The 12,368-nt window shown below is 34.3% G+C and overlaps 1 protein-coding gene across 1 annotated transcript in view; it reads left to right on the forward strand.

The window, feature by feature from the left end:
- LOC117102037 overlaps nucleotides 1-11,798 on the forward strand; it is a 13,159-nt gene extending 1,361 nt beyond the window's left edge. Inside the window, exons 2-10 of the mRNA XM_033242251.1 lie at nucleotides 808-844; nucleotides 1,571-1,607; nucleotides 2,040-2,173; nucleotides 6,716-7,533; nucleotides 8,669-8,706; nucleotides 8,965-9,122; nucleotides 9,550-9,696; nucleotides 10,221-10,365; nucleotides 11,622-11,798. Of these exons, the coding sequence (XP_033098142.1) occupies nucleotides 808-844; nucleotides 1,571-1,607; nucleotides 2,040-2,173; nucleotides 6,716-7,533; nucleotides 8,669-8,706; nucleotides 8,965-9,122; nucleotides 9,550-9,696; nucleotides 10,221-10,365; nucleotides 11,622-11,798 (1,691 nt within the window). The remainder of the gene's footprint in view (nucleotides 1-807; nucleotides 845-1,570; nucleotides 1,608-2,039; nucleotides 2,174-6,715; nucleotides 7,534-8,668; nucleotides 8,707-8,964; nucleotides 9,123-9,549; nucleotides 9,697-10,220; nucleotides 10,366-11,621) is intronic.
- Nucleotides 11,799-12,368: the final 570 nt, after the last annotated feature.

Consider the following 12,368-nt stretch of genomic DNA (forward strand, 5'->3'; position numbering starts at 1 on the left):
GCAGATATAGTGCTCAATACATAAGCTGTAGAGCGTTGTATAGTATAATGTATTCCGCAATGTTTTCTTGTGGCTTGGTTGTTACTCTGAGTTTCGCGCCCTATGGCGGTCATCAGACAACTGGCAGCTTTAGGTTGTTACTTGATGTTACACCCATTTGTCACCTGTTTCTATCCCTTTCATATTTAGATTTCAATTGTGACGGCACTTAGTGATGAGCTCGTTTCTTTTGTTAATTGTGTTGGGTTCTTTGTTGCATAGGATGGCTAGTTTTTCTTCAATGCATAGGTTACATTGCCCTGAATTGCGAAAGTGTGTGTTTGATTTCTTTAGGATCTCCCACTTTATTGCATATTCATGACCTTTTCTTTTTAGTTGCCATATGTGTTTTGAGAGTTCTGTTTCTTTTTCGTATTGTTCGTGTCTAAACGATTTCATGTGGTTGTTATACCTTTGCTTGAAAGGTCCTCCTGACAGGCCTATGTATGTTTTTGTGTTTTCTTGTGTTGTTATGGTGGCTCTATATACTAGGGCACTGGTTAGGTTAAGTGATTGATAATTTGATTGGTAAATAAATTAATTTGTTAAAGGCTAATTGATTGGTGCTTGATTGATTTGGGTGTTAAATAATTGATTAATTAATTGAAGACTGATTGATTTAATAGTTAGGTGATTATAAGTTTGGTCAATAAACGAGTTGTTTGGCTGGTAGATGATTAGTTAAATTGTTCCTCAGTTGATCAAATCTATAGATGGATTGATAGGTTACATAGTCTTAATTGATAGTTACACTTTTTTAACTTTCAGAGGCTACTACCACAGATTCAAAGACACGTCCAGTAAGGTTAGTTTTGACACTGACAATTTTATATAATAATAATAATAATAATAATAATAATAATAATATTGATGATAATATTAATAAGGTTAATAAAAATAATGGTGGTGACGATATTAATGATGATGACGCTGATAGTAATGATAATTATGATAACGTTGGTAGTGAGGCAGATAGTGAGGATGATGTCCATGCTAATGATGACGAACGATTAGAATTTTTATTTTTTTAATTATTATTCGGTTAATTTTATTCACATTCAAATCACAGCCTTAAGGCTGAATTACACGAGATTTAAACAGTATTTCTAATTCAAAATTAAAAGAAAAACCAAGCAAGAGCACAATAATAACATTAAAAGATTAAACATTAAAATTGGAAACATCAGAAATTCATGACAAATAACATACATAAATTATTGCGATGGTGATGTTGATGATGACAGTAATGATGATGATGTTGAGGATGATGATGATGGTGATGACAGTGATAGAGTCTAAGAGATAAGAATAATAGTAATAAGTTTGAATTGTGTAGCGTATTCAAATATATAAGCATAGGGCCTGTAATTTAATGTACTTCGTTTAATTATAAACAGATATATGTGTATGGATAGATCAGTGGACTGATTGGTTGATCAATGAAGGGGATAAACAGTACATAATTGAATATTTAGACAGTTTGTTTAATAGCACATTTTACATTTTTTAAAATTTGATTTTGCCAATTTAGACATGACCCGCGGCCGAAGAGTATGCCTAACGCTAAGGTAATCAATAAATTGATATTAAAATAGTTATACCTTATATACATACTTACGTTCTATCTATGCTGTATATATAAAATAAGTACGATAGTAGATACGCAATACGTTGACATAAAAAAAATATTAATTCGAATAATTCGAGCATTCCTCTGAACTCTTTTTGGAATATAATTTATGTAACACAAATAATTCGTCCACTCCTGTGCACAAGTGATATACTTATCTACAAGTTGCGGAAACTCAATTAGTATTGTTGCTGTGTTAATCAATAATAATTTGACGTATATATATATATATATATGTATATATATATATATATATTTATATATACTTTTACATTACATAAGTTTCTAACGATTTGAAACCATTAAAATATTGCACCAATGTGTTTGCTATATTACAAATTGATTCAAAATGTTCTTGTATAAACTTCAGACAGAATTGATTGCTGATTTAAATAAAGTGCTTAAAGGTAGGGAGATTTCAACGGAAGAAAATAGGAAAAACTTACAAATCCCAAGTCTACAACGAAGTCAAGAAATAGGCCTGCATGTAAAATTCAATGAAAGGTTTAGTATCATTCTGTCAATTTTAATTCCGATTAATTTTTTATTTACTTGATTTAGTTTATTATAATTCTAACCAGGGGTGGCGCCAGGATTTGCTCGAGGGAGGGGGGCGATGTCCCCGACGACGGGTGAGATTCCCCCGACAAAAGCAAAGTGGGCGTGATCGAGCTTCGATTAAAAGGTTTCGAATGTGGTCCAGAGGGCGAAGCCCTTTTGAACATTTTGACAATTTAGGGGTTTCAAAGGGTAATTTTAGAGTCTACTAATATGTAGAAAATACATATAATTTTTTTCTTCCCGACGAATTGTGCTTGTTCTCCCCGACCGGGGGGAGGGGGTGGTCAGCTTTCCCCGACGGGGGAATGGGGCCCTGTCCCCCCACCTGCTGACGCCACCCCTGATTCTAACACCGTAATATATTCAAACCTACAATGACACTTCTTGTTTTGTGATTCGACACTACATTGCTACCGTGTGGGTGAGGGTAGCAACAGCAATTTTTATATTTTTGAATTTACATTCCCTCCCATATCATGAATTTATTTAAAAACTCCAGGCCTCCGGCCCCTTGTAAAACAAATTATTACAAATTTAATTAAAATGTGCTGTGACAATACCTTAAATAAATTTCAATAATACACTCATGTTACATTTTTTCTTTTCTCCTTAATACATGGTAAATAAATAAACATACTTTGTTAATATAATATGATGGGGGATATGTTCTTCTTAAATCCGTATATAACTTGCAACACAAAAGAAAACGAATCTCATCTTCGATGCTACCATCATGACAAATACAAAGTCTATTTTTATAATCAACATTGTTTTTACGCCCCTTTTCAATTTTAAGACTATGATTTGATATACGAAAAGAAGTCATTAACAATTTAAAATACGGTTTTATATTCATTGACTTGTTTTAAACCATTTTTACAATTAAAGAAATCTGTAATGCCACTTTTTGTAAAGACACAACTTTTTACATTTTCATAGTATGATTTTAAAATATTAAATATTTCCCGTTTAACCCACGTTCAAGTTTATTAAACAATATTGGTCTATTTATTTTATCGAAAGCCTTTTTGAAATCTATGAAGGCACAATAAAACCTTCCCCTACTTTCGTAAAGGTATTTTCTAATTAAAGTATGAAGAATAAAAATGTTATCAGTAGTAGAGTAACCTTTTCTAAACCCTGCCTGTTCTTCCCTAAGTAAATTATTTGTTGATTCCCATTTCAGAAAACTATTATAAAGTACTCTCGTAAATATTTTGCAAGTTGCTGGAATTAGAGATAGGCCTATACTACGGTAGTTTTGTGGCAGGATTCTATCCCCCGATTTAAATAATGGAATTATCACAGAACTTTTCCAAGTTGAAGGTATATTTCCCGTATTTAGAACTATATTAAATATTGTAGTTAAAGTCAAAATAAAAAGGTTACCACATCGCTTAAAAAAAAAAAGGCGGTTGGAATTCCATCAATACGAGGTGACGCATTTTCTCTCAAAGCCAATATACATTCATTGACTTCATCAACAGTAATTTGTGCATTCATTAATAATAATAATAATATTTATTCGACAATGCAAAAAGTATACATACAATATTCTTGCCAGGAGTAAGTAATAGGCATAAGCCCAAACAGTAAACTGCTCTTACTCCATCATCAAAAACAAATACAATGACAATTATACAATATAAATATATACAAAAAGAAAAAAGTAAATTCAAAATAAATTGATTTAACTATAACAAAATGAAAAACAGAGATAATTAATAGTTGTTATTATTAATATTTTGAGATCAAGTGTTTTGTGAGCTGGGCTTTAAAGTCCGAAATGGATGTACATTGTTTAATTTCATTAGGAAGTTGTTCCCATAATCTAGGAAAAATAACAAAAGATGAATTTAAAAATGTATTAGTCTTGGCTTTCCAATGTATTAATCGCCATTCACACCTTTCACTTGATCTCACAAGATTATTAAACGACAATGGACATTGGCCATGCATTATTTTAAAACCTAACGTTATTCGATATACTTTAAAAATATCCTCCATGCTTAAAATATTCAAAATCCTTAATCTATATAAATATGACGTGTCCCTATTTCCTTCCTTTCTGTACATAATTATTCTAGCTGCCTTTATTGTACCCTTTCTAGTCTATAAATATTTGAAATTTCAGTAGGTGTCCACATGCAGCAACAGTACGTCATAACCGGTAATATTAAAGTTTTATAAAGATTGAGCATATATCCATCCAAGACATTGCCTTACTACATCTTGAAACAAAACCAAGAAATCTGCTTGCCTTATTACTAACATAATTCAAATGAGAATGACATGATATCTTATTGTTAATATAAACACCAAGTAGTTTAAATTCATGGACTCTTTCAGTTGTTCCAAAATTTTCCCATGTAAGAGGCTCTTTACACCTAGATAAACTCATAGTTGCACATTTAGATGCATTTAGCGGCAGTTTGTTAACAATAGACCATTCAACAATCCTATTTAAATCACCCTGAAGCCTAATACAGTCAGTCAATCAATATCCACGGGTTCTGTTTCTATGTTGCAATACATACCTTTACCATCAATCTCATTTATTACTTGTTGGTCAATATCAAATAAATTTGAAAAATATCTATCCAATCACTACCAGGTATGTCGTTGCTTTGGATTTTTCTTTTTATAAACAAATTCCAAAAATATTTTCCGTTATCAACTGTTAATGAATTTATAATTTTTTCAGTTCTAAGGATATAGTTATTTTAGAAGCCGAATATAAAACAGGAACTATTATCTTTTCTAACCAGAGCAAAAAGACACAATAATCACATGGTGCTCCGAGGTCAGCTTTTTTGGTTTTGGGGCTTTATATAATGTCTCTTGACAGCATGCCGTGGCCACGCATATTACCATTCTGAAAATATAAAGTAGCCTACATTTGAATGTTTTTATATCATATTAATTATAGAGGTAACTTATCCAGCAAATTTATCACGAATACGCCCTATTCATTCTATTCATTCAATGTCACTAACAGGGTTTGTGTTAGCATGAAGGAATTAAACTATTTCCTCAATGGTTTAGCAACAAACCTAGGACAGATCTTCAGTTCTGTCAGGTGGCCCATCAAAGTTATGACCAAATAAATACATTCTTTTACTTTTATTCAACGAGCATTATCGGGTACACTTCTATTAATATTAATAATAAGGATAATAAAAATATTGGTAGTGACTACATTGATTATGATAACGTTGGTTGTGATGCTGATAGTGAGGATGATGATCATGCTGATGATGACAACTATGAGAATTTGTCTTTTTTTATTATTCAGTTTCTTTTATTCACCTTCAAATCACAGCCTTAGGTCTGAATTACATGAGATTTACACATTCTTGAACTTATCGGGTACCCTTCTTTGATCGGCTAATTTTGTTTTAGAGAAGTTCGCGGGCAAAATGGAATTTACGCCTATCTGAGGCAATATAAACGACATTCAGTTAGGCCTATGCATAACAAGTGTTAGTTCAATTACATGATGACACAGACTATGAAGATTGAAGCGGAATATTTTAAACAAAATAAAACATTGTACATCTTATAATAATAGTACATTACTTTTAATAACTACGTAAAAATAAACTAACACAAACAAACCATCATTGTTTGCTTAAATCATCACCAAATATGTTTAATTAAAAGTCTAACAAAAATAAAACATCCTGTTTAATGGGAACCGTCAATAACAGTCCATAACCATAACAATACAAAATGATAACATAAGGCTAAAACAGAAATACTAAATGATTAGGCCTATCTATGTTTTTCAAAACAATGAATATCAGTGACTTAAATTACAAACGGAGGCCTTAGCCATTGCAGTAAAATCCAGCGTCAGGGCTGTCAAAGATATCTGCATCAAGTCCCCGAGATACGCATTAATAAGTTGACATCTATATACTAAAAAAAAAATTAAATTCATATTTGGAAAAGCCGCTTAAACATATGTATGTACTACAAAACGTGGTTAAGATGGTGATGGCTAGCTTCTTCAACACTGGCCTTGCATTAATATCACTGGGCCGGATGCGGGAGGAGGTGCAGACCGTGTGATCGCATTTTTTTTATTTTAGGCCTAATGATTAAAAAAAATGTATCATATAATTTTTTTTTTGCGCGGACCAGACTAAATGGCCCGTGGGCCGCCTATTAAGAACCAGGGGTATAGACTATCTCAGAGTAAGTTACCATTCTAGAAATGTTGTATGATCAACAAAATAAACTTCCCCTACAAATTTAATTTTTCCCCGAATTCCTGGAGCAGACCCTACGCAAATAATGTGTTACACAGTTTTTCGTCGGTCTATACTGACTTCATTTAGTGTATAGTGGAGTCAGTTTATTGGCCAATTAACTAATTTAAATGACAATTGAAATTAATATTAGAAAGATATTCTATTAATTATGCGACCGTTCAAATAATTTACTAAGTAAACACCTTAAATATTAACCTTTTGTCTCCAGAAAGCATCCATCACAGCAATCTGATGTTATTGAAAAGTACACACCAGAGCAATCTGGTGTCTTCGGAAAGTATACACCAGAGCAATCTCAAAAGCACACTCGAGAGCAGCCCCATGTCTTCGAAAAGCATCCATCAAAGCAATCTGATGTCTTTGAAAAGTACACACCAGATCAGCCTGATGTCTTTGGAAAGAAGTATACACCGGAGCAATCTGAAAAGCACACTCTAGGGCAGTCCGAGGTCTCCGAAAAGCATCCATCAGAGCAATCTGATGTCTTTGAAAAGTACACACCAGATCAGCCTGATGTCTTAATAAAGAAGTATACACCGGAGCAATCTGAAAAGCACAATCTAGGGCAGCCCCAGGTCTCCGAAAAGCATCCATCGGAGCAATCTGATGTCCTTGAAAAGTACACACCAGAGCAACCTGATGACTTTAGAAAGTATACACCAGAGCAATTTGAAAAGCCCACTCGGGGGCAGTGTCAGGTTTTCGAAAAGCATCCATCAGAGCAATCTGATGTCTTTGAAAAGCATCCACTAGAGCAACCTGGTTTTTTTAGAAAGTACACACCAGGGCAACATAATGTTTTTGAAAAACATACACCAGCGCGATCTGATGACTTTGAAAAGCACATACGATGGCAGACTCAGGTCTTCGAAAAGCACCCACCAGAGCAATCTGATGTCTTTGAAAAGCACCCACCAGAGAAACCTGCCATTCCAATTAAACAGCTGGCCCACGGAGTCCACACAATGGAACCAATCACACACTATCAACGCCAACAGGCTCAGAAAACATTTGCCAAAACTGAAGGTATGTTCCACAGATCGATATTGTTCAAACACGCTGGTACAGTCTTACCTCTATATGATTAGTTTATAATATAATGTAGTTTGATGGCATATGTATTCATTCATTCTCTTATTTCAGAATCAATAATTTGTTCATAAGTGTAACCTTTCAACTATTCAACATACATATTATGGGATAGTCCCTCGAAAGAGTCTCGTGGGCCGTCCGATAGGAGGGGAGACTACAGGGAGAGACGAGTCTCAGAGGACTGGCGTGGGCAAGCTGCGTCTTGTAGTCACGCATTTGACGAATAAAACCCTTCTATGATCAGCTTTACATGGTGTCTGGATCTCCCATAATATGTATGTTGAATAGTTGAAAGGTTACATATATACGTAAACCGAAAAAAATCAGCCAAACGTGTTCAAATAAATCTATAAGAAGCATAATTATGCAATAATACAAGGCATTGTCTATAAATATTATAGGAGAGGAGGAGACATCACTCCTTCATGTCTAACACCATTCGAAATAAAAAAAAAAAGTCAGAAAAAGATTTGCCCATCTGACAACAAATCTTTGAGTATTGTGCCAAGCTTTTATTAAAACCTTCACAACAAAAGCCGGGGTACCATGTGATGTGACGTGGCGGGATATGATACATACCATACAGTATGGTATACTGATAATGGTAATGTACATTAGCGCCAGTATCGCAAGTATTCATACAAGATGCTTATGGCGCTTGATGTGTGAACTAACGGCAGCTCGTTCTGTGATATTATCACCCCCAAGGGTCCCTTCGTTCCTGTACTACCTGTCACCAACAGTCTGTACCAGTACATTGTGGCATCCCCCCTACCCGTCACGAATGATGTACTGTGTTCTTTAGTGCTCACGAGTCATTTTGTACACTGGGCCTACAGTTTATAATCCTTATACGCGAGGACTTCTACTACCAGAATCATGATGGATGAGCCTACCGCAAAAAATCAGACAGAACATAAATATTTTCAAAATATGTTATTATAACAATCCAGAAATCATTCTTTGACAACCCTGAACAAATCTCCGCAAAATTCTCTGCACCTAAAAGTGCATACAAAAACTTAATGCATTAATCTAACTAAATATACTTTGTTTATGTGTTACTTAGGTCAGCAAACTGAAGACAATTTAACCGAATTTTCAAAAGTAAGTTATTTATGATATGTTGGAAGGGAGGTGGGGAAAGGGCTACTGCCAGGGAAAGGTGGGTTCTTCCCCGCCCTCGACCGGCTAGCTGTCCTTTAACAAAAGCGCGACTGATTAGCGTACATTATAGCATTAAATAAACAATAGTGCCGTTTTCATTTACGTTAGCCAAATGAAATAAAATGTTTCTTGTTTTCTACATTTTTTTGGCCGTTGCCCTATCACGAAAAACTACTCATAAAGTTGTTTTGTGCTCAGGAATGTAGATACTTTCTTGATCATGTAAAGTGGCTACATGAAAATGTAAAGGAAACAAGGGAAAAGTACGAAAACGACGAGATGTTGAGGGTTGTATTATACACAAAAGAACAGAAGATGTTTTGGCACCTGGGAGATATTGAATATGCTTTAAACAGGTAAATATTAATTTCTTCAAAATATATTCTCCCGTACATTAATACTATAAATTTGAAATATAAATACAATTAATATCATTTAATTTAATTTAAAAGTTCAATGCATACTGCACGAACATTAAAAATCATCAGTCATTTCTCTCGGGTTTAGGTTCATTATATTCACAATAGGCCTATAATGAGTTATTTATCTTCTTTATGTTTTCTTTTTATTACAATTCAATAATGGCAATAAGAATGAATGTATGTTATAGTCAAATGCCTGGTTTCGTAAAATCTCTAACGGTACCGCCTAGCCTTCGGTGACGCTGATATTGTCGGTCGAATGGGGAACCTTTCCGTGCTATACCGGCAGCAGCTGTGTAGCGACAATTCAAACCAGGTTATTTTGTTAATTATATTAACTACATTATTGGTTGTTATTTAGTTTTACAGGTCATCTAGAAAAAGTAATGGAAGATTATGTCAAAATAGTAAAGTTGGTGAATGAATGGCTGAAAGAGAATTATTTTGAGGCGTTTGAGAATTACTACCTCAATTCAGACATACAACAGAGCTTAGTCTCACATGTCAAGTCAGTATAATGTTTATTATGTTTTTATTATTTTTACATGCAGTTTTGTACTTTTGTTTGTATTAATCATCCAGCTAGATATATTTTATTGCACTGTCTTATCACCAGTTTCCTCTTGGTTTTTCTGTCATAATATTTTTATACTACTGTGCTATTTATATAAAAAATTAAGAGGCCAATGGTCATACCCTTTTGTATTTTGTAAGATACACAGCTTTTAAATCCATAAGCAAAGACACAATCTGGCTAGCTTGGCATCAAAATAAGTTATTGGTAATAATAACATTATTAAGCAGAAGTAATTTTATTACATCATCCAAGATTTATTTCTATTATTATCCATCCTCCGGTACATCCTGTTATATTACTGGATGAGAGTTTTACGTTTTTTTGCTCTCCAGAATTGTCATCTTCAGTTTCATCTTGTAAATTTTGTGATTCCTTAATACTTTTTTTTTTAGTTTTGTTTTTAAAGGATTTCGCAATTACAATCCAAAAATGTAATTTTCTAATTATTCTCTCAGAGAAAATCGTCCAATCTTTCATCAAGTTTTACAAGAAAAGCATTCACAGACGCAACAGCTAAATCGAAATTATTCTTTCGAAGATCTTGAGGCTAGATTTGAGGAACCAAAAAAATGGTACCATATTCTAAATTACCACCTAAGGGTACGTAGTCTTAAGAAATTATACATAGTTTAGGATTGGGCCTACTACAACAATTTTAATCCCATGTAAATACTTAACCTGCGAAAAATATAGACGACTGATCAGGCCCGTAGGCAGGATTTTCGATGGGGAGGCGCATTTTGCAACCGAAGTGGACCTTACGATGGGCGACTGCCTAGGGATTTCAGTGAGGGTGGGGCGAATCTTCTGGAAGCTCTGACAAATTAGCATTTTGAGGGCCTTTTTTTTAATATCCTATTTAAATTTTTATTCATTTGAGTATTGTCTAGGGACCTACAGTAAAGCAGGAGAAATAGAGGGAGGGGTGAAGGGAGAAACTTGCACAGACAGATGGTCAATACCACCTCAGTCCCACCATGGTTGGGGCTGAGGTAAGACAATTTATGATTATGGCACCTCAAAGTGGCCGGAAATGGCACTCTCAGACAAACTTTAATTATGATTTTTCTTTTTTATCCATTTCTTTATAATTTTAGGGGGCTCTACCCCCTTGAATCAACCACTGTGAAATTATAATTTTTCATGTCCTTTACACCTGTAGGCCTACAATCACTGGAGCTGATAATTTTCAACAGATTTCGTAGAACATTATTAAAAATCAACGGAAGAATAGCGGGCAAAAAAAATTTAATGCATACTATAGCATTTCGCGATAATTAGGAACGATTTTAGTGAAATAATAGGTTTTAAAAAGTGGACTTTTTGAATTTGGTGGTCCAGGGGCAGAGGCCTAAAGGGGGTTTGTGAGAAAAGCGACAAAGTAACATTTTGAGGGTCTTACATAATAGATTTCTCAAACACATAATTCATGAATATTTCATTAAAATTTTCATTAATTTGGGTGTTTTTGGGACCTGAAAAAGTAACGTTATTATGTTCTGTACATCTGCAGGCCTATAGATAACATTCATCATATTATATAGATCAATCTAATCACCAGGAACGATCAATTTCCAACAAATTTCATACCACATTATTAAAAATCAACGGTTAGATAAGCTGGCAAATATATAATGCAATGCATGCTATAGCAATTTGTGATAATATGAACGATTTTGTGAAATCATAGGTTTTAAAAAGTGGACCTTTTGGAATTTGGGGAGGGGGTGCGTCCGCAGCCCCCTGCCTACGGGCCTGCTGATGCAAGAAACATTTGTTATATGTAACTTTTAATAATTTTCAGGATTGTATAAATACATTTAAGTTATACAATTTTATTTTATTTATTTTGTTAGAGACTGGACGAGGCGCACACGCGATGTTTTAACGTTACAATGGAATTCAAAGTCATTCAGTTCGAAACTATGAAACTGCTGGAGGAAAAGCAAACTAACATTATAGAGAAAAAAAAACAGCATGCAGACCATCCTTGGACAATCATTACCGCTCTGGAGGTAATTATTGCATTATAGGCAGTGGCTATTTTTCTTCAGTCTTAATCGAATTCCTAAATCTCATTAGATTTATTGTCCTAATCCAATCCATAACTACGCAGGGGCGGATTTAGGGGGGGGGCGGCCCGGCACCGGCCCCCCTTTTTTGGGAGGTAAAAAAAGGGAAAAAAAGAAAAAAAGAAAGAAAAAGAAAAAAATGATAGCCCACAACGCCTCAAATGTTATTTTCGGGCGTCTAGAACACAAAAATTTCGCGGACCCCCTAGGTCATTGTTGTCTCGATCGGCCCAAATTTCGCCCTTCCCCACTTTTGGACATCTCTGGATCCGCCCCTGTACAGTAACACCCAAACAGAATTAGGAATTTGTTTAATACTGGTGTAACAATGGTCACTGCCTTTATCATAATTAAAATGATGGGCGACTTAAGGAACTCATATTGATTAATGAATAAATGAATGAATCAATCAATCAATGAACCAACGAATGAAGGTGAAGTTATTTTGTTTTCAGACGTGAAATTATACAGTATAACCATTGACCAATTATGTTTTGTTACTGTTCATGTTGCTTTCATTGCTTTCATAGC

This window comes from Anneissia japonica, unplaced genomic scaffold (assembly GCF_011630105.1).
Source record: "Anneissia japonica isolate Jap-2015-1 unplaced genomic scaffold, ASM1163010v1 scaffold997_len2565447_cov190, whole genome shotgun sequence".
Classification (NCBI taxonomy): Eukaryota; Metazoa; Echinodermata; class Crinoidea; order Comatulida; family Comatulidae; genus Anneissia; species Anneissia japonica.